This window comes from Xyrauchen texanus, chromosome 1, assembly GCF_025860055.1.
Source record: "Xyrauchen texanus isolate HMW12.3.18 chromosome 1, RBS_HiC_50CHRs, whole genome shotgun sequence".
In the NCBI taxonomy this organism is placed as follows: domain Eukaryota; kingdom Metazoa; phylum Chordata; class Actinopteri; order Cypriniformes; family Catostomidae; genus Xyrauchen; species Xyrauchen texanus.
In genome coordinates, this window is record NC_068276.1 from 60,914,483 (window position 1) to 60,942,217 (window position 27,735).

Below are 27,735 nucleotides of genomic sequence, written 5' to 3' on the forward strand. Positions count from 1 at the left end.
ATTGCTAGAATTCACACATCAGCACCAAAATGCATTAAACTCTGAGATGTAGTTTGTTATTTTAACAGTTGACAAATTTCTTCATCCGCTCAGATGACGGCATCACACACTAATCAACTGAGGATCACACGGGCTCTCACATGGGAACACACGCCCCCGTTCTAGGAGACATGACAGATGGAAAAAAAATGGAAAATTATTATCGTTTTTATTACATTTTTATTTACAGTATCTTTTAAACACTTTTAAATAAGTGATTGTAAGAATTGATCTGTGATTATGAAATATTTTAAGTTTTTATTATTATATTAAATTAAATATATTTAATATGATCATATAATTTAAAATATAATTACTATAATTATTATATTAAATGTAATATAACATTCAATTATTATTATTAATCATTATTATTTGTAAGAATAATAATTTTAATTATTTTAACTAGAATACTTTATTAATTATTATTATTATTATTATTATATATTAATAATTAATTCCAGTTAATTTTAAATGATAGAAATAAATATGAATTTAATACATTTTTATTTACAGAAACTTTTAAATAAGTGATAAAAAAGCATAACTGAAGAATTGATCTGTGATTATAAAATATTTTAAGTTTTTATTATTATATTAAATTACACATTTATTATAATCATATAATTTAAAATAATAATTACTATAATTATTATATTAAATATAACATAATATTCAATTATTATTATTAATAATCATTATTATTTGTAAGAATAATAATTTAAATTATATTGACTATAATACTTTATTAATTATTATTATTATTAAAGTACATTTTTGATGATCCATCCATCCATCCATCGTCAACCGCTTATCCTGTGTACAGGGTCGCAGGGGGCTGGAGCCTATCCCAGCTAACATTGGGCGAAAGGCGGGGGACACCCTGGACAGGTCGCCAGTCCATCGCAGGGCATTTTTGATGATAGAAAAAAATAATATTTTTTTACATTTTTATTTACAGTAACTTAAATAATTAATAAGAAAGCATAACTGAAGAATTTATCTGTGATTATGAAATATTTTAAGTTATAATTATTATAATAAATTAAATATATTTTATTGAATATGATAATATAATTTAAAATAATAATAAATATAATGATCATATTAAATATAATATAATATTTTATTATTATTATTAATCACTATTATTTGTAAGAATAATAATTGTAATTATTTTAACTATAATACTTTATTCATTATTATTATTATTAAATTCCAGTTAATTTTGAATGATAGAAAAAAATATGATTTTAATACATTTTTATTTACAGAAACTTTTAAATAAGTAATAAGAAAGCATAACTGAAGAATTGATCTGTGATTATGAAATAATTTGTTATAATTATTATAATAAATTGAATTAGATATTTTATTGAATATAATAATATAATTTAAAAGAATAATTACTATAATGGTTATATTAAATGTAATATAATAGTTTAATATTAATTAATTAATTATTTATAATAATAATTATATTAACTATACTATTTTTATATTATTAAAGTACAGTTATTTTGATTTTAAATGATGAAATATTATATGATTTTTATTACAGTTTTATTATATGATTCTGTTCCCACGTAAAAATGATCAGTGGGCGGGACAGGAACCGCTGAGTCACAAAGTGCTTCTGAAGTGAAATGTGGAGAGAGGAGGGGGATATACATGTGTGACGTACACATTATTCGGGTCGTTGGATATACTTGTCAACACTTATTAATACTTTTTAGTTTTGTTTCAAACATCAAAACAGCCGCTGAAACACAAGTTTGTCTTTGGTTCTGTTGTTGAAAATAATTGCATGATGAACTGATATGAACTGATATGGCTGCAATCCGACTATCAAGCGCGAGAAATATTCTCCAACATGCACAAAACAGAGAAACATCTGGACACTACTGAGAATCCAGCTGCTGCACAGGTCAGTGTTTAATCACTCTTTTATTTATATAGTGACTGTGAATGGGGACTGGGTCTGTCAAGCCCCCAAATTACAAAAAAAAGTACCAATAAAGCATCACAAACGCGGTCCATTCATTACCACCAAGGCTCCGAAATGGACTACAAAAGTCGGATGGACTACAAAAATGGCACATCAAATTTGGTCTCGTGAGCAAACGTCTTAAATCGCCATATTTGGTAAATATATATTTTTATTGTCAATGAACGAGAGTTGTGTCATCAGTTTGTTTATTACATATTGAAAATACCATATTCACAAACAGAAATGGGCAAATAATGAACCTAACATCCACCAATATAAAACTGAGTTCTTGCAGTATATTGAGGCTCTAAAATAAGTGAAATAAATAAAGAAAAGAAAGAGTATTTGAAGCCTTTTCTCTAAATAATACATTTGTATTTTTATTCCCCTGACAATATTATTTTGTTTTATTTTTTAATAATAATTTACATTTGTATTTATTTGTAAATGTTTTTGTTCTGCAAAATAAATAAATAAATAATATAAATAAGTTCTGGACACATCCCTTCTGAAGCACCAACACAGTGCAGGAGCCGCATGGGCTATTTGTTATGCTACTTTAATGTTCACAGCCCCATCCTCAATTCAGTTTCAAAACATCTGGCCTTGATATTCTTTAAAAAAAAAACAAAATGTAATCGAATTAATTACATGGCGTCCCGATTAATTAATCGCATTTAATCGCATATACAAATATTTGCTGAGAAAGCCCCTCATATAACAATAATTCAATATATAATGATTATACATATTAATATCAATAATTATACATAGTTATCTTTAAATATTTAAACAATTATATATATATATATATATATATATATATATATATATATATATATATATATATATATATATATATATAAGATTATATTATATTATAAAATATTATTAATAATTAAAAAGATAATTAAGATTGTAAAATGTATTACAATCTTGTGGCAGAAGAGTCTCGGGTGTGTTGCGTCATAAACATACAATGTTTAGTTCACTGTTTCAAGTTAAATATAGTTTAATACTCAATCTTTAAACACATCTCGAGATCCCTTAGACCGGATTTGCGCTCCATCAAGTGTTTTGAACGCAAGAATGTAACTCATGTTTGTGTCGTTGCTACTGAAGTGTTTCTTCACTGTATAAACTGTGTGTTGCTCACACAGCTGAAGTTTCAGTTACTGCCCCCTGGAGGAAACAGGTGGTACTACAAGCTTGCACTTCTCAGGAATCTTCCTTATATGGGGGCATTGCGAGTAATTGCGTTACTTTTTTAATGCATTATTATTTGTAAAATTAATCGCAATGCATCATTAACTGGACAGCCTAAATATATATATATTAAAAAAATAACCTTTTGTGTATGCAAGAAGAAAGAAAGTCACTCAAGTTTGGGAACAAAATGAGTAAATGGTGACAAAACCGTCATGTTTGGATGAGCTATTCCTTTAAACTGGTTTCTGATGGGGTCTCATCATTTACTCACCCTCATGCCATCCCAGATGTATTTGACTTTCTTTTTTGAAGAATATCTCAGCTCTGTTGGTCCATACAATGCAAGTGAATGGTGACCAGAACGTTGAAGCTCCAAAAGCACATAAAGGCAGAATAAAGTCCTCCATACGACTCCAGTGGTTTAATCCATGTCTTCTGAAGAGATATAATCAAACTAAAATATAACTTTTTGGCTGAGGACGAATCTCAGTTGCCTCCACGTCTGAGACCATCAATCCACGCATCTTATAACATGGCTTGTTAAGCGTGTTACCGTGGAGACGTAGCATGTGTGGAGGCTTCACACTATTCTCTCCGGAAGCCTGACTGGAGTCACTCAGCACGCCCTGGATTTGAACTTGTGTCTCCAGGTGTGGTAGTCAGCGTCTTTACTTGCTGAGCTACCCAGGCCCCCACAGATCCATACAGATATGTTTATATTTGCAAATAAGTAGAGGCGTGTGTGTACAAAAGAGTGTGCATGTTATAAAGCAGACAGTTCCTTTAGGAACGCTGTGTTGCATCTGGTCTTTGTTTCTGTTATCCACTATTACCCTCTGTTGAGGACAAAACTATGTATGAATGCTTCTGCCTTTTTAGGAATAGATATATACAGTACTTGCTTTATACAAGCTTTAACTGTCAGATTCCCAGTTCAGAACAGTCTATTGCCTTCTTATTTTTTTATTTAACCTTTATTTAACCAGGGAAATAATCACATTGAGATAAATATCTCATTTACAAGTGAGCCCTGGCCAAGGTAGCAACACACAATATACATAACTACATAAAACAGATTACACAACACACACATATACAACAATAAAACAAGATTAAACGTTAAGAGCAAGTGCAGACAGATTTGAATAATTTGTTTAAATTATTCATCTTATACATCTTAATTGTGCCTATTTGTTAACGGAACAATTCTCCCCAAAATGAAAATCATTTACATCATCATTTACTCACATTCATGCATCACAGATGTGTATGATTTTCTCTCTTCTGCTGAACACAAATTAAGATGTTTAGAAGAATATTTCAGCTCTGTTGGTCCATACAATGCAAGTGAATGGTGACCAGAATTTTGAAGTTCAAAAAAGCACATAAAGGCAGCATAAACGTAATCCAAAAGACTCCTGTGGTTAAATCCATGCCGTCTGAAGTGATATGATAGGTGTGGGTAAGACACAGATCAATATTTATGCACTTTTTTCTATATATTCTCCTCCCTGCCAGTAGGTGGTGATATTCAAAAAGAATGCAAATCGACAAAAACATAAAAACAAGAAGAATGTGACTTCAATATTGTTTTGTTACTCACCCAAACCGTTCATATCACTTCTGAAGACATGGATTAAACCACTGGCGTCGTATGGATTACTTTTATTTCTGCCTTTTTACAGAACTTGTTGGGAAACGTTCCCATGAGATCTCGGTCTCTTGATTGCAGACTTCTCTTAGTGAATCTGAGGACAGTTTGAGACATTGTTGAGAATGAGAATCTCTTCTGAAACTCATGTCTCCTACATGTCTTTCTATCTCTGAACTGTGTTGGCAAAGATGACAGATAGACAGACCGATGAATATTGTTACGACTAATTGCTTTCATGGGAATTCTAGAAATGGCTCCAAATCCAGGAACAGTAAAAGTCTGTTTTATTTGGCTTTGTCTGTCTTTCATTGGAAAGAAACTGCTGGCATTATTATAAGGGTCAAAATGGCAGTGTTTCATTTGTTTCCCTAAAGGCTCTGGTTACCTTCTACATTAAGTCACCACATTGACAAAAGCCATGTTTGACATTTCTTTGACAAGCTACAGTTATTTTACACAGAGTTTTAAGTACATGAGCAGAAAGTTCCTTCAGCATCTCAGTGTTTTGTGTGTCTTCAGCACAGGAATGGCTTAAGACCAACTGTGGTTCTGTTTGATTCTGATTTGGCACACTAGAGCATGTATACAAACTCTGCCAACTGCCAACTGTGGAGTGGTGGTGGCGTAGTGGGCTAAAGCATTAAACTGTTAATCAGAAGGTTGCCGGTTCGATCCCCACGGCCACCACCATTGTGTCCTTGAGTAAGGCACTTAACTCCAGGTTGCTCCGGGGGGATTGTCCCTGTAATAAGTGCACTGTAAGTCACTTTGGATAAAAGCATCTGCCAAATGCATAAATGTATAAAAACTTTACACACTTACCAAAAATAATTCCCAAGAGACGAAGCATACAGGTAAGGTTTGAGGTGTGATGTAGGCTGTTAAGAATGATTACCTCACAAGGAGTACAATATGTTAAACTTTAACATTCTTGTTAGGGTTGTCACGGTCTATGAGAGGATAACACAGATGTGAAATGGTATACCGGGTAAAAGGGGAAAACATGATGAATGGAACTTCCAATATCAATACAATAGCCCAGTGTCGGCAATTTATGGCACAGAGGGGTAATCACTGGCACGCCAGCAATCTACATCTTGATGTTATCCATCCTCATGATCACGTAGTGTGTTTTCATCAGCTGAACTGGAGGCTAAACACCATTAAAGTGTGACGAGACTCGCGCTGTTGGTGCAAGCCATTATTACATTGACATAATATAAGAAATATTTAAGATTCCACACAATTTCGTGATCAGAAATAAAATAAGCAAATGTGTGACATTAACTGTTTTAAATCATTATGTACAAAAGGACAGATTTTCTTCCACTGAAGCTCTTTCACAAGATGCTCTGTGAAAATTCACATGCAGGATTATGTTTAAATCATAATCATCTGGCTTTGCTTAATTTTTTTCACTGTTATGCTGTCATTGTTTTATGTTTTTGTTCACGTGTTTTATTTTAGTAAAATAGTTCCATGCCATGTTTGTTCCTGTTTCATTGTCATGTGATCTTGTCATGTGTTTCCCATGTTCTTGTGTCTTGTCCCCATTGGTTCATTGTTTAATTAGCTTGTTAGCCGTCTCGTTATCTTGTTTAGAGTTCTGTGTGTTCATTGGTTATCATTTCCATGTGTTCTCCCAAGTCCAAGTATTTAGCCCCCATGTTTGCCATTGTCGAGTAGTGTTAATGTATGTTGTTTGGAAGTCAAGTTTTGTTTGTTCTTCATGACCTATGATAGCGAAGGATTGAAGTTGCTCATGAGAAAGTTTATGAGACACTATTTTCTGAGGTGCTGTGAGAGTTGATTGCATAATTCCAATTATATTTCTGATGATTTCTATTTTGTCATTAAAGAAATTCATAAAGTCATTACTATTGTGCTGTGATGGAAGGCTTTATTCCTAACCAATTTAGCCACAGTACTGAATAAAGACCTATGATTGTTGTTATTTTTCGTCAAGGCTCTGGTGAGTTTGTCGGTTTGCGCTCTGTGTTTTGTTATTTTCTCTCCCTCATGACTTGCAGGTGCTGCTGGCATGCATGATCAGTGTTTCCATGGGAACATTGATTGTTCCCATTGATTGAGCGCTGATCATGCCACTAATTAGTGTGCTTGCAGCACCTGGTTCTCCACTGATTCACTCCCTACTTAAGCCCTTAGTGTTCTCAGTTCTTTGCTAGATTGTTGTTTGATGTGAAGTACCTACCTCACTATCTCTGGCTAGTTGGTTCTGTGTCATGTATCTGTTTGATTGTCCATCTCTGACTGTGTGTCGGGAGTGTGGTTGCCTTCAAGTTTGCTGTATGCTTATTCTCTGCACTCATTAGTCTTGAACGGAGGATTCCCCGTCTCTGCCCACGTGTCGGGAGTGTGGGGGTGGTACTCCAGGGGTGGTAGTCAGCATCAATACTCCCTGAGCTACCCAGGCCCCACCTTAAACGCAGTGTTAAGTTGAAAATAGTTTTGAAGTCCCTGTACTGTTACATTAAACAGTACTCTATCTAGATGGTTGAAAGAAAGAAAAACAGGAGAGTTTGGGAAATTATACACCAAAGCTCAGACGAGGACATCACTGTGTTAGCTCGATGACGCACAAGGGTAAGCTATCCTGCCATCTAGCTTAGATTCTTTCTGACCAATCGGTGATCTGCAGGGTTTTGACGTCATATTTAGTATAGGCTCGGCTCGCTTGGAACCTCGACCGAGGTGGTACTAAAAAAAGTACCAGGTACTATCCATAGTGGATAACCCCAAAAAATCGAGCCGAGTCGATCCATACCGTGCAGTGGAAAAACCCCATAAGGGACCGTGGAGGAAGTGCAATTTTATATTTATTTGTTAAGATAGCTTGGTGTGTGAACTGCATGTCCAATATACTGTAAAACCTTTTGAAATATATTTTTTGTTGAAGGAGACAGAGACATGAAACCAGCATTATTCAATAGAGGAGGACAGTGCACAACTTACACAACCTGTCATTTTACTGTCAATAAAACATCTTTAAAACTAGAGATTTTAGCTTAGATTTCAAAACAGATAGTGATGGAACAGATCTAATAAAAAGGGGCAGAGCATTCCACAATCTGGGTGCAGCTACCGAAAGGCGTGGCCACCCCGACATTTCAGCTTCGACTTCGGGATGCACGATCAATTTAAACCTGAAGTCTTGATAAGAAAATCAACCTTATGCATCAACCATTCTTACAAGAGACTGAACTTTTGAAAGAGACAGTGTGAGTAACTAAAACACAGAGAGAGAGAGACTGGGCCTCTCAGTCAGTATGATAGCATTCCTGTCAATCCCCAAAGGGACTAGAAACGAAAAGAGAATTCTGGGTAATGACATCAGAGGCTGGGTGATTGCGTTCTGTCTGACCCGAGTGACGTACGGCAGGGACAGTAACAGCAGTTAGCTGGAGACTCGTGTAACCACAACACATTAGTCACTATGAGAGTGATGAACTCATTCAATATACCGTGTCAGTTTGCACATGTGAAAATGGAGGGAAAATCTACAGGGGAGAGTATATTTCATTAGATAAGAGGTCACTTTATTTCTGGAGATCTCCCATCAGATGCAAATTAAACAAAGGGTTTGTTGGCTTTGGGTTATAGAAATTTGACTACTCACAAACTTCTCTCAAAGTTTGAACTGTAATTTATGTATTTTACAGTAGCATACAATTGCCAATGGATTGTCTCATAAATGTCAGTGCAATCTGTGTATGCTGGACTGGTAATCTGGCATACCGGGCATTTTCCCGGGCCGATCAGGGGCAGACTGGCCATAGGGAGAACCGAGCAGGCCAGTGGGTCGGCCGCGAAACGTGAATGTGCCGCGATTAAGCTTGAATGAGCCACCATGTTATGCAGAACGGACCACAAAAAGGCGCCGCGATAAGGACAGCTGATGAGAACTGTGTCTCTGAATTGCTTAATTATTTTAATTGCATAAAAAAAAGTTGTTATTCTAAATTTTTATAAATTATACACAGAAAGTGAGCATTTCTAATATGCCCTTTACACTAGTTTAAACATGTCTGACTGCCATTGCAATCTTGTATACAACAAACTCAAAATATTTTGTAAATATAATATTTTGATGCAGTGGGAGTACACCCAAATGGAATAATTGACACTGTTCACAAGTTAATCGTGGCACCTGTAATTGTAAACTTGATTATTGTTTCAATTAAAGTTGAAGTCAGAAGTTTACACACACTTTGGTTTAAATCTTTAAAACTCTTTTTTTTTTTAACCACTCCACAGATTCAATATTAACAAACTATAGTTTTGGCAAGTTGTTTAGGACATCTACTTGCATGACACGAGTAATTTTTCCAGCAATTGTTTACAGACAGATTGTTTCACTTTTAATTGACTATATCACAGTTCCAGTGGGTCAGAAGTTTACATACACTAAGTTAACTGTGCCTTTAAGCAGCTTGGAAAACTCCAGAAAATTATGTCAAGCCTAATTTAGCTTCTGATTGGCTAATTGGAGTCAACTGGATGTGTACCTGTGGATGTATTATAAGGCCAACCTTCAAACTCAGTGCCTCTTTCCTTGACATCATGGGAAAATCTAAAGAAATCAGCCAAGACCTCAGAAAAAACATTGTGGACCTCCTCATGTCTGGTTCATCCTTGGGAGCAATTTCCAAATGCATGAAGGTGCCACATTCATCTGTACAAACAATAGTACTCAAATATAAACACTATGGGACAATGCAGCATCATACCGCTCCGGAAGGAGGCGCATTCTGACTCCTAGAGATGAACATATTTGGTGCGAAAAGTGCAAATCAATCCCAGAACAACAGCAAAGGACCTTGTGAAGATGCTGGAGGAAACGGGTAGACAAGTATCTATATCCACAGTAAAACGAGACCTATATCGACATAACCTGAAAGGCTGCTCAGCAAGGAAGAATGACCATCGTTATGTTCGGAGGAAAAAGGGTGAAGCCGAAGAACACCATCCCAACTGTGAAGCATGGGGGTGCAGCATCATGTTGTGGGGGTGCTTTGCTGCCGGAGGGACTGGTGCACTTCACTAAATAGATGACATCATGGGGAAGGACACTTATGTGGATATATTGAAGCAACATCTCAAGACATCAAACAGGAAGTTAAAGCTCGGTCACAAATGGGTCTTCCAAATGGACAATGACCCCAAGCACACCTCCAAAGTTGTGGCAAAATGGCTTTAGGACAAAGTCAAGGTATTGGAGTGGCCGTCACAAAGCCGTGACCTCAATCCGATGAACTGAACTGAAAAAGCGTGTGTGAGCAAGGAGGCCAACAAACCTGACTCAGTTACACCAGTTCTTATTGTGAGAAGCTTGTGGAAGGATACCCAAAAAATTTGACCCAAGATAAACAATTTGAAGTTCAAGTTTTTATGTTATAAGGGGGGGCGTGAACCAAAAATAATGTGTTCACTACATTTAGCTGATTATTATTTTATTTTCTTACCTTTAATGTAACAACAACTACCCATTTATAGTTTTGAGAAAAGTGTCTTAGCTGTTGGAAATAGTTATAATCAAAAGCATAAATATAATTAAACTGTGAAGAAAGCTGACATTAGCAATACTTTGATATCCGTAAATGATAAGTTATATGCTGCTCAGTTTGTGCAATGTATGTTATGAAATACTAAACACTAAACAGTGAATTTGTCCTGTTTTTGGCAAGCTTGACACAACATTTGGTTTGTCATTTGTACAAAAAAGTGTTGGGAACAGAACATTGGCTCAGAGAATCAGGCATGAGATGAGGTGTTGCATTTAAAAGTGCAAGACATTATTTATACGGTGTAGTCACTGAAAGAATGTCTATAAAACCAGAACAAATAACTTGATGCAAGATAGATTACATTTAGTGCACATTTGCTTCTCTAATAAGTTTATCTTGTTTTAAGGATATTTATTAGGGCTGTCGCCTAATATTTAATGCATTAATTCAGTGCGATTAATTATTAAAAAAAATAACACTTTAAAATAATTAACACATTCATGTAATCATGGGAGAAATTTAAGCTTGAAGTAGCACCTGTTTTCAGCAGGGGGCAGTAAGCAAACCCCCAGCTGTTTAGGCAGTGCTCAGGCTGCGTCCCAATTCACCTATTACACTATTGCCTTAAAGTGTACTATGATTCATTAATTATTCTTCAGTGTATTTAATTTACGATACCCTACAACGCGTCCTACCATATTGGAGAAGAAGCCGCACATTGTTGAATATCTCTCACGTGTTGTTTTGTGGGGAGAGCCACTGTTGTTTTGATAATGGGGCGGCTGTGGCTCAGGTGGTAGAGCGGGTCGACCAAGTGTCCTTGGGCAAGACACTGAACCCCAAGATGCTCCCAATGGCAGGTTAGCGCCTTGCATGGCAGCTCTGCCGCCATTTGGTGTGTGAGTGTGAATGAGTGTGTGAATGGGACACAGTGTAAAGTGCTTTGGTAACCTCTGAGGTTAAAAAAAGTGATAAATAAGTGCAGACCATTTACAATAAATGACAAAATTATAATGAGAATAGACAATTGTGTTAATTTGGTTCATTTTCTGTTTGTGATAACCCTTTTTTTTATCGATTTGGTGCTGAAACCTTTCCTTTAAGATTATGGGGGGGCAAGCCATTTTCTGGGTGGGGGTCACGGGTGTTGAGGTCACAAATATAATGTTCCTCTAATATTGTGAATATAGGCTCTGAATGCAATAATCTTCTGAATAAAGGCTTGAAATACAATAAAGGCCCAAAATTGTATCAACTTTGGTTTTAAAAGGCAAATGTATTTTTAAAGTTCACAAAGGACAAGACAAACACTGTCTGCATTACTAGCAAATTGCCTGTTTCAGTCATTGTGTCTTTCTTTTTTGTGCTGTCTCAAAGAAAAGATGAATATCATTTGAATTTCTTTTCATCACCGATGTGTCTGTAAATGACATGACATCAGCCAACTAGCAAAAAGAAAATACACAAAATGATTTACTGCTCTCAAGTTGTCCCTCATTGTGTTTTCCTCCCAGTAGAGTCTTAACACAAAATGTTCTTCAAGAATCCTAACGCTGCTCTTTTCCATTATGAACACTTCATATTGACCTCTGCTGTCAAGGTCCAAAGAGAGAAAAAAAATCATTATAGAAATACCATAAAAGTAGTCCATATAGCACATATCTGTTGCGTGTCCCCAGAAAGCTTGGAATAAAATGCACTTGTCATATGGACAGTAGTTATGATGTCTTCATACTGAACCTTTAATAGTGCTTTATAACATTTGTCCTTTCTGAAGCCTTGAACGTTCAAGTTCTGATCTGGGTGATAACGCTCTACTTTGTGTTATTGATCATTTTCAAAGACAATATCAAGTGAATGTTCTTAAAAAGGTACTTCAGAAACTTACCAGATAACACATGTATTCAATTCCTTTACAATACACACACATTCACCCTTTGCCTTGAGCCTGACATGCTGAAAATGGCTCCATTAATGTACAATATTTCAATCATAACAGTGGTCAAATATTGCATATTTAGTTAGATACATACTGTACATCTTATATGACACTCTTCACCCTGTCTCCAACTTTTTGTTTCTATAATCTTGGAGAAAGTGGTATTATTTCAACTACAGTCTTTTTTGTCTGATAACTCGATTCATGAAATATTCCAATCGGGTTTTAAAGCTCGTCACAGTACCGAATCTGCTCTCCTAAGAGTTTCGAATGACATCTTACTAACCCCTGACTCTGGGAAATCTATGGCTCTGTTAGATCTTAGCTCCGCCTTTGATTTGGTCGATCGCAATATTCTTCTTTCTCGATTGGAGTCATTTGAGGGCCTTCGGGGCACAGTGATGCAGTGGTTTCGTTCATACCTTACAAATAGGAGGTTTGCTGTCCGTCTTGGACATCATTCTTCCTCTGATTATCATCTAAGTTGTGGCGTTCCACAGGGCTCACTCCTTGGCCCTGTATTGTTTTCTCATTATATGCTTCCTCTGGGCTCCATATTTAACAGCTCTGGAGTAATTTTGCGCAATTAGTCATACAAATGCTTAAAATAGTAACAGCTTGTGGAAAGTTTCGCCATACCATTTACGATATATATATTTTTATGACGTGAATGAGCTGAGAAAATGTGATCTCCCCTACACGAACAGTTACAGCCATAGCGGGAAAAACAGTGATATAAGTCATGACTTCAAATTTGGCCAACCCAAACAACTTTTTCATTTACGATAAACTATCAACTTTAAATTCACTATGATTTCACTTTCAAAAACTGCGAGTGAAGCAAAAGAAAAGCAAATGCTCACTCCCATTTAACTGAGCCAATGGGATTTATTGTCCCTGAAAACTTTCCTGCTAAAACTGCTAATGGTTAAAATATTTCAGTGACGTATTTAATATATTTAAATATATATATATCAAGTTTACCTGTGGTGACCAGGACTCCAGTGCTGTGAGTCAACCAATGATATTGTGGCATTGAAAGAATTTATTGACACTTATATTCAAAAACCAAAAGGGTGGGAATAAAGAACCCATAATGCCCAATGCTTTTATGATGCTTGTGTGCTTTTGGAGCATTGACGGCCATAATCACGATCCACTCATCCATCAATCTCTTGTTTCATGGACGTTTGGGAATCAGACTACACCGGTCGCGCTTTGTCTCGCGCCGTGCATTTAGTAGCGGTGTTGCGGTCCTGAAAAACACTGTCTGAGTGTTTTATTCCTGTTTTCTTTAGCTGACACAGACAGTGTCACTGTGAAATTCACTGGGCAATTAGAGAATTTACCCACATTTGACACTTGGCAGATTTTCATTTCGGACCCTGGTGAAGACGGTATTAAATATGGAAAGCTATTCCTTTAAAAATGACCTAAAGCTGCCATAAACCTTCTTTTGTGAAAACTGTTTGAACAGACTCTTTCTTTAACCAGGTAACTGTAATTGGAAACTACATGTAGTCATTGTGAATGCTGCGATCTGCATTATTGATTAGAGCGTTGCACTGGCAGTAGTAACCATCCTTTTGTTGCCAGTGTAGGAGAGTGAGAATGTCAAAGAAAATTAAGGTAAGAAACTGCTCTGTTTCATCTGTAATGTGAACAAGTGTGGTATTTTTCTGCCCTTGAGCATGTGAGAAACTCAGTGTAGTGTGCATTTAAGGGATTGATCACACTGCACAAAACCAATTTGGTATTCAAATCCGATCATTACGACTGACTGTTCACAAACTTCATTTTATCAAGGGATGAAATCAGATCTGTTTGTTCAGTATGTCCATATCCATTGTATCTGCATTTGTTGCCATGGTAAAGACTTAATTCTTTACTGTTTAGTCAGTTCAACAGCATTAGATTTTCTCCTATAACAACTATGAGTATATTTCAGTGTGGAAAGTGAGAATGGAAAACTGTACATTTTCTCTCAGTTGATGATCATGATTTTGCAGCTGTGCTAAACTCACAAGGTGTTTGAGAGAACGTGGGGGCGTTCAATGTGTTATAGTATTGCAATATTTTTCCTCATGATCCAAATTCACGTTCCAAAAATCTGTATTATTAAAATTTTTCAACTCCTACAACAGTCCCTTTAATGCCGCAGTTATTATGCTTTAACGCTGATACAGAATGGAATTCCTTTGATGTCACCCACAATGCGGAAAAGTTGTTGACAGCATGAACACGTCGGAGACTAATCAAAATCCGCCTTCCTCTTTCTAATGCATTCATTTAAAAAAAAATAAAAAAATGTATCCACTTTTCTCCCCAATTTGGAATGCCCAATTCCCACTACTTAGTAGGTCCTCGTGGTGGCGCGGTTACTCGCCTCAATCTGGGTGGCGGAGGACAAGACTCAGTTGCCTCCGCTTCTGAGACCGCCAATCCTCGCAGATCTTATCATGTAACTCACTGTGCATGACACCGCGGAGACTCACAGCATGTGGAGACTCATGCTACTTTCCACGATCCACGCAGAACTAACCACACGCCCCATTGAGAGCGAGAACCACTAATCGCGACCACAAGGAGGTTACCCCTCGGTATGGACTGACTACATTGTTTTTTTTTTTAACTAATCCTTACTGGAACTGCATTTTTCTCTAACTATAGCCTCATCATTGCAAGACTAACTGCATTTTCCTGGAACTAATCTTTGCTGGACTAACTGCATATTTATGGAACTAATCCTTGCTGGACTAACAGCATTTTAATGGAATTAATCATTGCTGGGCTAACTGAATTTTTATGGAACTAATCATTGCTGGACTAAATGCATTTTTATGGAACTAATCCTTGCTGGACTAAATCCATTTTTATGGAACTAATTGTTGCTGGACTAAATCCATTTTTATGGAACTAATTGTTGCTGGACTAAATGCATTTTTATGGAACTAATCCTTGCTGGACTAAATCCATTTTTATGGAACTAATTGTTGCTGGACTAAATCCATTTTTATGGAACTAATTGTTGCTGGACTAACTCCATTTTTATGGAACTAATCATTGCTGGGCTATCTGCATTTTTAAGGAACTAATCCTTGCTGGACTAACTGCATTTTCCTGGAACTAATCTTTGCTGGACTAACTGCATATTTATGAGACTAATCCTTGCTGGACTAACTGCATTTTTATGGAACTAATCTTTGCTAGACTAACAGCATTTTAATGGAACTAATAATTTGCTGGACTAACAGCATTTTAATGGAACTAATCCTTGCTGGACTAACTGCATATTTATGGAACTAATCGTTGCTGGACTAACCGTATTTTTATGGAACTAATCATTGCTGGGCTAACTGAATTTTTATGGAACTAATCATTGCTGGGCTAACAGCATTTTTATGGAACTAATCATTGCTGGACTAAATGCATTTTTATGGAACTAATCGTTGCTGGACTAAATCCATTTTTATGGAACTAATTGTTGCTGGACTAAATCCATTTTTATGGAACTAATTGTTGCTGGACTAAATCCATTTTTATGGAACTAATTGTTGCTGGACTAACTCCATTTTTATGGAACTAATCATTGCTGGGCTATCTGCATTTTTATGGAACTAATCCTTGCTGGACTAACTGGATTTTTATGGAACTAATCCTTGCTGGGCTAACAGCATTTTTATGGAACTAATCCTTGCTGGGCTAACAGCATTTTTATGGAACTAATCATTGCTGGACTAACTCCATTTTTATGGAACTAATCGTTGCTGGACTAACTGCATTTTTATGGAACTAATCGTTGCTGGACTAACTCCATTGTTATGGAACTAATTGTTGCTGGACTAACTGCATTTTTATGGAACTAATCGTTGCTGGACTAACTCCATTTTTATGGAACTAATCATTGCTGGGCTAACTGAATTTTTATGGAACTAATTCCTTGCTGGACTAACTGCATTTTTATGGAACTAATCGTTGCTGGACTAACTGCATTTTTATGGAACTAATCCTTGCTGGACTAACTGCATTTTTATGGAACTAATCATTGCTGGGCTAACTGCATTTTTATGGAACTAATCCTTGCTGGACTAACAGCGTTTTTATGGAACTAATCATTGCTGGGCTAACTGCATTTTTATGGAACTAATTGTTTCTGGACTAACTGCATTTTCTGGAACTAATCCTTGCTGGACTAACTGCATTGTTATGGAACTAATCATTTGCTGGGCTTACTCAAATTTTATGGTACCATTTTATGTTCTGTGTGTGTTTTTGAATCTAATCTGGTGTGTCAGCCAGAACAAAATTTGCAAGGCTTAGATCAATACATACTGTAGTACAAATCTGGGTCAATAAATCCCTAATGTGTGTGTGTGTGTGTGTGTGAGAGAGAGAGAGAGAGAGCAATAGGGATGTCGTGATTATATGGTTTCACTATTAACTGTGATTAAAAAGGTCACGTTTAATTTAACCTCAAGAATTTAGAATCTACGGTTAAAACCGAGAAATGCTTTATTTATACGTGGCAAAAACAATATACATAATGTATAAATATATCATATAAAAGAGTTATTTATAAGATTTTGTAAGCCTATATATGAAAACTCTTGTGCCTGTGTGGGTACTGGAGCTGTTACTATAGTTACGGACGGTGGCCACGTGTGCTTTCAATTCACATGAAACCGGAGCTTAAACACACAAATTCCAAAATATAACAGAGGAATTCAATCTACCAGACTCATATTCATCAAAAAAGCAACTTAAATCGGCTGTTTGGGAGCATTTAAATGACTGACTGAAGACAATGGATGTAAATTATGCAGACAGAAGTCCACCTAGACTGCTGGGCGAAGTCCTCAACAGTGTCGCCGAAAAGTCCAATCTGGGAGATAGGAGCGTTGAGAAAGCGTGCTTTGTCGGCGTCCCTCATCTCGACCAGATTCAGCCACAGGTGGTGCTCCTGGACCACCAACGTGGACATCGCCTGCCTGAGTGCACTGGCCATGACCTTTGTTGCCCGGAGGGCGAGATCGGTTGCCGAGTGCAGCTTCTGCAGCACATCGGGATCAGGACTACACACATGCAGTTCTTTTAGTGCCTTGGCCTGGTGTACTTGCAGAAGGGGCACGGTATGGAGGGCGGAGGCAGCCTGTCCAGCAGCACTATAGGCTTTGGTCGCCAGAGACGACATAGTCCTACACGCCCTGGAGGGGAGCACTGGACAATCCCACCACGTGGCGGCGTTCTGCGGGCACAGGTGCATCACAACTGCCTTATCCACCTGAGGAACCTGTGTGTACCCGTTGGCCACCCCACCGTCGAGGATAGTGAGAGCAGACGAACCCAGAAGTCTGTTTCGGGCAGCAAAAGATGCCCGCCATGAACTCGTGAGTTCGTCATGTACCTTTTGGAAGAAAGGAACCGGTGGGGGGCAAGCATGGTGGTCAGCTCTGCATCGGCCTCAGACTAGGCAGGCAGACACGAAGGTGGCACCCCAGTGGAGTGCTCAGCGTCCGACATTGCCAGTGCGCTTTCCGATGCAGCAATCGAAGACTCATCCAGTTCGCGGGCTCCTTAAGAGACGTCAAGCTGGCCGTGAGGCATGCTGGTCTCATTTCGGAACCAGACAGGACCAAACGATTCTGTTTTTCTGTGCCACGTTTGTAAATGTACTATTAGATTACTAATATTTGGAATTGTACGAATGCTTGAAACTGCATAACTTTGATTTCACATTGCATGTGAACTGATCTGAGAGTGCCACCATGCACGTGCACACAGTTCAGCACATCACGGGGGGGAACGGGATTTTCTGTAGGGAATTACCCAGCGAAACCATACCCATTAAACTCCCCAAATCACCTCCAGTGCCAGCCGGGCCGGCCTCATACCCGTGGGTAGAAGGCGCAGCGTGGGGGTTGGCTGGAGGGGCTTTCCCCCATTTGAAGAAGGTAAGCCACGACTGCAAAGTTGCAGGGTCATATTCTCGCAATGAGAACATGAGCCATCCACAAACGCTGTGATCACTGCCCCAACACGAGGCAGCGTGAATATCTGAATAAGAAAATATCTGAATGAATCCTGCATTCCAGTTCTCTTTTATACCCGTATGTCCGGGGGAGTGGCATGCAAATTCCACTCTATAATTTTCATTGGCCTTTTCTCAAAGATCCGAGGTGATCGGAGCTCTCAAGATCGACACAGCGTTGAGTGAGTGACAGAAGGGGAACTCACACTGCGGCATCCTTTGTGAGCAAACACAGCTAGACTGCGTATTAAGTTTGTTGCAGTAACCATTTACATAACTGTTGGTACATTGCATTCTGTTCCTTAGTTTTAAGCTCATTTTGCCTTTCAGCACAAATCCTGCTTTTAGTATAGTGACCCTCAGTTTAGTATGTGAAATTTTATTTAAGATTTGCTGACTATACACTATTGTCAGACACTATGTCTGCTTGTATTTGTATAAACGTCTGTAGGTGAATCACTGTAGGTTAGCTTGGGAAGAGAATTCTGGGTAAAGTAACTTGCTTCGGGAGGGGAGAGGGGAATCAGCCATAACATAAAACCCACCTGCGTAATATTGTGTAGGTCCCCCTCGTGCCGCCAAAACAGCGCCAACCCACATCTCAGAATAGCAATGAAAATGCCAGGAGATCAGCAGTTACAAAAATACTCAAACCAGCCCATCTGGCACGAACATCCTTTTTTTTTTACCCATTCTGATGGTTGATGTGAACCTTAACTGAAGCTCCTGACCCGTATCTGCATGATTTTATACACTGCAGCCACACGATTGGCTGATTAGATAATCGCATGGATGATTGTTGGTGCAAGATGGACTGGTTTGAGTATTTCTGGGATTTTTACACACAAAAGTCTCTAGAATTTACTCCGAATGGTGCCAAAAACAAAAAAAACATCCACTGAGGGGCAGTTCTGTGGATGGGAATGTCTTGTTGATGGGAGAGGCAAACAGAGAATGGCCAGACTGGTTCGTACTGACAAAGTCTACAGTAACTCAGATAACCACTCTGTACAATTGTGGTGAGAAGAATATAATCTCTGAATGCTGTTCTGAGTTGCAGTTTGGCGCTGTTTTGACAGCACAATGGGGACCTACAAAATACTAGGCAGGTGGTTTTAATGTTGTGGCTGATCGGTGTAGTTAAGCTCCTCCAAACAACTCAAGCCCACCAGAGCGGGACGGAAGGAAGCACCCCCCTCTTCTGGGACTGTTTATAGAGTGACTGGGTGGAGTACCACTCCCTCACACACACATATATACATAAACACAGACACACGTTCATAGACATGTACCACTCTACCAGCGAGGAGTCTGATGTGGTGAGTACGGAATATACTTTACATTTCATGAAAGATTACAGCTCCTTTCTGGAATTTTCTGGAGATTTTGTGGGTGGGAATAACTGATTTCCTGAAGTTTTCTTAACTTTTCTCCCCCAAAAGAGTCTTGCTTTGATGTATGTTGTGTAAAAGAGTCTTTTATGTATGCTTGGAAACCCGTGATTGTATTAGCTGTGCAAATTTGTTGTTAACATCTGCGATAACATCTGGAATAGACTAGTGTGCATGCTAGCTTTCTCAGGCCATAGCACACTAATATATTGAGCAGAGAGTGAAATCTTAAGGTTTTGAACATGTTGGCATTTATTACGTTTTTCTACATCTAGTCTTTTTCTGTTAAGCTATACAACTTGTTTTGGTATGATAAAACTCTTCATAGAAAATCTCAGAAGACTTTTGTGTAATTTCTGTAATGCTAATCTTTCAATCAGCATTTCTGTATTACAAATATACAATAGGCTTTTACAGGCAAGAACAGGCAACTTTTAGAAATATTAGAAAATGTAGTTTATATATTATTTTAAGCATACTACATTTTAATTCAGTGACCTGATTCTGTTGATACGGTACAAATACATTTCTTTATCAGTATTTTTGTCTTGTTTTCCAGTAAAAATATCTAAACAAGATACATTTACTTAGATTTTAAGACTTGTTTTCAGGGAATCTGATCTCACTGGCAAATAGTTTGTTCTTGTTTTACTTTTTACATGCTTAATTTGGTTATAAAATAGTTATCATATCAGTTTTAAAATTAGGTTGTTCAATATCTGCAGTGTGCTTGATTGAAGGCCTGTCATTGATCCTAGCATGATATTATGTATACTGTATGTGGATGTTAACTAGTTACTAGTGTAGAACATAGTTACTAGTAATGTTATCTAACATCTAAATATCTATTATACTTGCAGATTTTAAATAATTTTAAAGAAAAGATGTTGGGCAGGACGTCTTGTGTTATATGGCGTGTATCTTTAATTGGCATCTGTGTAAATTGTGAATGTATTGTCTGCTCCATCATATCGATTTTTGTAATTGGAGTGTTGAGGGTTACACTTTATTTTGATGTTCCCAAGTAGATATTTAACTGACATTAACTGACTTGTTATAGCAAGTAAACATTGTTTCAACAAACATTCAGTAGACTATCAGTAGCCTGTATAACAGCAGCAAAATAACAGCTTATCGACTGACTTGCTATAGCTAGTAAACAGTGTTTCAACAAACATATGTTTATAGTCTATATAGATATAGTCTACTGAATGTTTGTTGAAACACTATTTACAAGCTATAGCATGCCAGTCGATAAGCTGTTATTTTGCTGCTGTTTTACAGGCTATAGATAGTCTACTGAATATTTGATGAAACACTGTTTACTAGCTATAGCAAGCCAGTTGATAAGCTGTTATTTTGCTGCTGTTATACAGGCTATTGATAGTCTACTGAATATTTGTTGAAACACTGTTTACTAGCTATAGCAAGCCAGTCGATAAGCTGTAATTTTGCTGCTGTTATACAGGCTATTGATAGTCTACTGAATATTTGTTGAAACACTGTTTACTAGCTATAGCAAGCCAGTTGGTAAGTCACTTATAGTCAGTTAAATAGTCACATATAGTCAGTTAAATGTCTAAATGTGACCATCAAAATAAACTTTTACCATGTTGAGTAGTTTGAGGTTGGATGGACCAAAGTCACCTTGAGGACAAAAACAGAGATGACTCTACATAACAATTAAAACAGCGTCATATGTATAGTGAGATGAAGGTGAAGGAAAGATGGCAATAAATAAATAAAATACAAAATCACTACTAATTACTAGTGTGCATAGTATGTATAGGCAAAGGTGGCATTTTTACAGTGTGCATTTACTCTTTGTGATGTAATCGATAACTGATTATCCACATTGACATCTGTTCTAATTTAAGCCACAAAGACTGGAACATGATCTCTAGCCACTTTTCAGAGTGGATCTGTGTGTGTGTGTGTGTGTGTGTGTGACCTCAGAAAAACGTTAAGTCGCCTTTGGGCACCTCTGTCCCTTTTTGTGTCTGTGAAAGAGACAGCAAATCAATCCTAATGCACTTTCGATGTAAGTCAGCAAACATACTACTAATGTGTTTCGCATTAGTCTCTATGCACTTTGTATGTTAAATTAAAAGGGGTAAAATGATACTTAGAGACATTCAGGATGACATTCAGTACTCAGTAAATCCAATACAATATTGATTCCCCAGCAAGAGCTACTGTAGCAGAGATTGCTATTAGAGATTAAATTAATATTTGTGCACTCGATGTCATTCCTCAGCATACATTGTCTATCATGAATTACAGTAATTCCCTCCAGTGAATTATGCAGTGTTGTCAGTTCTCACCAGAACACGATGGACCCTATTTTATGAGCATTAAGCGCAGCGCTATGTGATAAATCACAAGAGCAAAGCCATAAAATTTCTGTATTTTCTTGAAATCGTGCAGTAAATCCAGGTACACGTTGGTTTGGTGAAATTGCGCGTGCAATGCACTAATGGGCTGGATATTTCTATGAAAGTGACATGCTCCTTTTATACGCACGCAAAATGTGGTTCTCATCAGGATTTGATGTCGACTCCATTCAATTATGGAGAATATAAGTATTATTTATCATATTGATCAAGTGGCACACAAATCAAGGCTCAGAAGAGCAGAGTTCGTGGGATCTCCTGGAGTAAAGTCGCACGGTATTACCTAAGCGGAAGGAAAGGGCGCTATGTGCAAGCGGTCCACCCGGTCAGTTTGTCAGCGTGTACAGAGTTCTACTAACTTGGACCAGAGAAAACACGGGACGAAACCGACTCAACCCTGAGATTGTAAAATCTCGCAAAGGTATTGGGTGCTGCCCAACCCGCTGCTCTGCATATGTCTGCTAGGGAAGTGCCCCTGGCCAGTGCCCATGAGGATGCAACACTTCTTGTTGAGTGTGCTCGGACTCGCAAGTGGGGGGCACGGCTTGGGTGCAATAGGCCAACGTAATAGCGTCCACTACCCAGTGGGAAAGCCTCTGTTTGGAGACAGCGTTCCCTTTCTGCTGTCCACCAAAGCAGACAAAGAGCTGCTCAGAACATCTAAAGCTCTGCATGCGGTCCAAGTAGATATGCAAAGTAATGAAGGGGCTGGGCCTGCCTCCTCCCGGGGCAGTGCTTGCAGGCTCACTACCTGGTCCCTGAAGGGAGTGGGAACGTAGCCCGGTCACGGTCTTAGAATCACGTGAGTGTCTGCCGGACAGTCTGGCAGACGGGGCATGGCCCGCGCTGGAGGTGCGGCGGGACATGATGTGAGATATGACCTCTGTCTGCTATTTCACCACTGAGAACTTCTGGGCGAAGTCCTCTACAATGTCGCCAAAAAGGCAGAACTGGGAGACAGGTGCGTCGAGGAAGACCATGTTCACCCACAGATGTCGTTCCTAAACCACGAGAATGGCCATCGCCTGCCCGAGTGACCGCGCTGTGACCTTCGTGGCCCTGAGGGCAAGGTCGGTCGCTGAGCGCAATTCCTGCAGCATGTCGGGATCAGGACTACCCAAGTGCAGATCTTTAAGAGCCTTGGCCTGGTGGACTTGCAGGAGGGCCATGGCATGCAGGGCAGAAGCGGCCTGTCTGGTGGCACTGTAGGCTTTGGAGGTCAATGAAGACTTCATCCTACAGGCCTTGGACGGGAGCACAGGTGGATCGCAACTGCTCTGTCCACCTGGGGAACCGCCGTGTACCCGTGGGCCACTCCGCCGTCGAGGATAGTGAGAGCAGATGAGCGAGAGGCACGGTGACGGGTGGAGAAGGGTGTTCTCCACGAAATCGTCAGCTCATCATGCACTTCTGGGAAGAAAGGAACCCGAGGAACCAATCATCCAGCCGTGACGGCTGTGGGGAGGACGGAGGGTTCCAGTCCAGCCCCACGCTAACGACGGCCCGGGCAAGCAAGTCGGGCATCTGTGCTGGCCCGAAGGCGGCATCCGCGTCAGGCGCCGGACCACTCTCCGATGCAGTGGCGAGCGCATCCGGCTCGGGGGCCTCAGAGGATAGGCAGGCTGGCCTTGAGGCAGGCTGCTGTTACCTCGAACACATTTAGACAAGCGTGTCGGGGGGCGGGTGGTTTGCGGGGACGTACCCGGCGGAACCGCATCCGCTGCCATCCCCAGTTCGCCGCCATCGCCAGCTGGGTCGTCCACAATCCCGTGGGAAGAAGGATGACGCAGGGGGCTTCTGAGGAAGGAAAGCCGCGACAGCAACATTGCCATGGTCATGTTCTCGCAATGAGAACATGAGCCATCCACAAAAGCTGCCTTGGTGTGATCGCTGCCCAGACACATGAGAGAGCGCCTGTGGCCATCAGGAGTGGAGAGCACTCTTCCGCATCCAGGAACTACACAGGGGCCGAAGGGCATCTTTATAAAGACGCATCCTGAAAAGGACGTTTAACGCCGCTGTGTATTGCTCTTTTAGAGAAAATAATCTTTTAATGAAAATGTCTCTTTCACTGCGCTGTCAAAGCAACCAGGGGCAAAGCTGCACTGCCGTGCAGAGAAGGAGAAAGCTGCTGATATGCGCCGTAGATCCAACAGCAATCGCGCTCAGAGATGGGTGGAACAGTGTGTGACTCGCAGCTCGCTGCATACACAACCAGTCGGCTCTAAAGAAAATTTCTGAGTGAAACAGATGCATTTCCCTCCCTTTATACCCGTATGTCTGGGCGCAGGACCTGCAGATTCTGTCTGCCAATTTTTCATTGGCCTTTTCTCATAGTTCAGAGATGCAAAAGGCTCTCAAGAGAGACCCTAGTGTCGCTTCTTCGACACAGCGTTGAAGTGAGCGACAGACGGGGAACTCCCTGTATATAAGTACCTCCCTGAATCCAAAAATGTTACCCTCTCCAACTTCTTCCACCGGCCTCTTTTGCAGTGACTTAAAAATCACTCTAAGACAACAGGTAGAACAATATTAATACAAATTAGAATATAAACATAGTAATAATAATTAAAAAATAAATCATGACCTCTAGAAAGTTTAATACAAATCTCATAAATTTTTGTTTCATAAAACGGCTACAACATTGATCGTCAGGGACAGAGAGTTTGGACATTAACTTTATTACCAACCGCTGGTGGAATCTCCAAACTGCAAATGCAGGAACTGATTTCAGACTTTGCCCTGAGAACAGAAGTAATATGTCTCAGCACAATGACCAATTTCTCAGGAAAATAGCAAATTGCGCTTTGTGCCACCTTATTAACATACAATACACCCACAGATAGTCAAAACACTCCCACACGTGCCCACTTGCACTGGCACGAAAATTGGGCTTATAATTAGTGCTCTCACCAAAATTGGTAGATGTAGTACTGTGCATGGCGTGCTCAAGAAAATAGAGCCTGATGTCCGTGAATGTGGGGAAGATTCACCAAAAAGTTGCGCCACTTTTGCGCATGGTATTGCAGCGCAAAAACATGCATCTTATTCACGAACCACCCACAATCTATTTTAACAGGCGCAATAAGCACTGAAATTGCGCTGCGTCTTGTGTATTTAAATGACATCATTGTCATTATTTTTCGTGCAAATCCACCTCTTTCTATGTAAAGTAGGCTCATTGTAGATTGTGCTTCATTCGCAAAAATTGCCTGGCACAATTTAGATCGTGCTACTACCACGAATTAAAGTAGGCGGTAAACATTTTATTCAAAAAGAGATGTTTGTGAACATTTTCAACCCATCATATCAGCAAAAAGTTATCCAATAGTGATCAAATGATGGAGAAGAGCATCATAGTCTGGCATATATCCAGATGCACGGTGTAGTCAAGCGTAATTTCTGCATGTTTAAGGGACAATTTAGGTGTCTGAATCACAGTGATGATGTAGCCTGCAGTCCCGGCAGGGTGTCAAATAAGGTGGTCTGCGGCATCCTCCGCTATATAGCACTCAGAATCGGCCCGCAAATTTGCGTTTTGCACACTCCAGTGTTTACTCTGGGAAAGGAAGGAGGTATTGCCCCAAGTGAAGGAGTTCAAGTACCTCGGGATCTTGTTCACGAGTGACGGGACAATGGAGCGGGAGGTTGGCTGGAGAATCGGGGCAGCGGGGGCGGTACTGCACTCGCTCTATCGCACCGTTGTCAAGAAAAGAGAGCTGAGCCGGAAGGCAAAGCTCTCGATCTACCGGTCAATTTTCGTTCCTACCCTCACCTATGGTCACGGAGGCTGGGTCATGATCGAAAGAACTAGGTCGCGGGTACAAGCGGGCGAAATGGGTTTCCTCAGAAGTGTGGCGGGCTCCTCCCTTAGAGATAGGGTGAGGAACTCAGTCATCCGTGAGGAGCTCGGAGTAGAGCCGCTGCTCCTTTGTGTCGATAGGAGCCAGTTGAGGTGGTTTGGGCATCTGATAAGGACACCTATGGAGGTGTTTCAGGCACGTCCAGCTGGGAGGAGGCCTCGGGGAAGACCCAGGACTAGGTGGAGAGAGTCCCCCAGTCAGAGCTGGTTAATGTGGCTCGGGAAAGGGAAGTTTGGGGCCCCCTGCTGGAGCTGCTGCCCCCGTGGCCTGACTTCGGATAAGCAGTTGAATGGATGGATGGATGGATGGATGGACACTTTTTTTGGCGCATTTGCGCTGTTGGCTGATCTGCATAATTTGTTTAGAGAATGGGCCGCTAAACCAGTGCAGAGACTGCTTGATTATAAATAATAAATAATGAAAGACTGTGGGGAGTTCTAGGTCTCTGAAATGTCAAACACAAGGAATAAACTATCTCTGAATACCCTTTATGTATAATTGTCTGTACAGTATAAAAACAGGGAAAGCAGACTTTTCTCCTGAGACAAAAGCACAAGTGACATTCCTGGAACGCTCCTTCTGTGCTGCAAGATAGTGGCTCGGAACGTGAAAGAATTTAGAGAGTCACAGAAAATCTGTTATCAAAGTGAAATCAAAAACATGCTTTTGATTGACAGCGAATCCTAGATATTGTTGGTGAAAGACACATTGAAGTTTTAAGGGCCGTTCAAACCTAACTTGTCTTTGACCATTATGTGTCCAGCTGTTTTTTTCAGCATCTCGTGCAGGAGCGCCACGTTTTTTAGATGTTGCGTCAGGTAAACAAATGAGCATTAACTTGCAAAAGCGTCTCTAGACACCTGCATTCTTTTAGGGGCTGTTCACACTGAATGTGTTTTTGTGTCTGTATGTGCTCTACTTCCATTGTTTTTCTATGCAAACATGTGCTAGACCATTGGTTCTCAACCTTTTTCTGATGAACACCCCCCTACTTCATTCCCTTACCCCATAAGCATACACACCAGTTCAGAAGAGAATGAGTCAGTGGTTGTTTCTAGATGGGACTGTTGGGTTTGGGAACGTTTCATACACCGCTTTTACACACATTTACATTATGATTGTGTTTGTCTCACAGAAACTCTACACCTATCCCCACCCCTAAACCTAACCCTCACCTTCATAACAGCAAATGCGACTCTTGTGAGACTTTCCCAACCGGACATTTCCCTTCGAGACACGACCAGAGTCAGGTTCCCTACTGTTTTGACCAAAAACTGTCCCGTGGGCGGAAGGTAAATGACTCTGATCGTGTCGTTAAAACTGTTCTTTCATTCTTTCCCTCTTGTTCTTTCGTTCTCATTCGTTTTATTTCATTCTCGTTCATTCTTTCTTTTGTTCTTTTTAATTATTTTGTTCTTGTATCTTTTGTTCTCATTTACTCCTTTGTTCTTTCATTCCTTCTGTTGTTCATTAATTCTTTGTCAATTTTCATTCTTTCTGCTGTTCTTTCTGATGATATTTCATTCTTTCAGTCTTTTTTCATTCTTTCTGTTGTTCTTTCATTCTTTGTCTTTTTCATTCTTTCTGCCATTCTTTCATTCTTTCTGTCGTTCTTTCATTCTTTCTGTCGTTCTTTCATTCTTTCTGTCGTTCTTTTGTTCTTTCTGTCGTTCTTTCTGTCGTTCTTTCATTCTTTCTGTCGTT

At 39.4% G+C, this 27,735-nt stretch overlaps 1 protein-coding gene across 2 annotated transcripts in view; it reads left to right on the top strand.

Annotated features, from left to right (window-relative positions):
• Window positions 1-1,737: 1,737 nt before the first annotated feature.
• The window catches only part of LOC127638602 (voltage-dependent L-type calcium channel subunit beta-2-like), a 64,863-nt gene continuing 38,865 nt past the window's right edge, over window positions 1,738-27,735 (top strand). Inside the window, exon 1 of one of the 2 annotated variants that reach the window (XM_052120225.1) lies at window positions 1,738-1,966. In XM_052120225.1, coding sequence (XP_051976185.1) covers window positions 1,913-1,966 — 54 coding nt within the window. In that variant the 5' untranslated portion in view covers window positions 1,738-1,912. Of the gene's footprint in view, window positions 1,967-19,593; window positions 19,704-27,735 lie in introns of those variants that run through there. The other variant, XM_052120301.1, reaches the window with a different exon arrangement.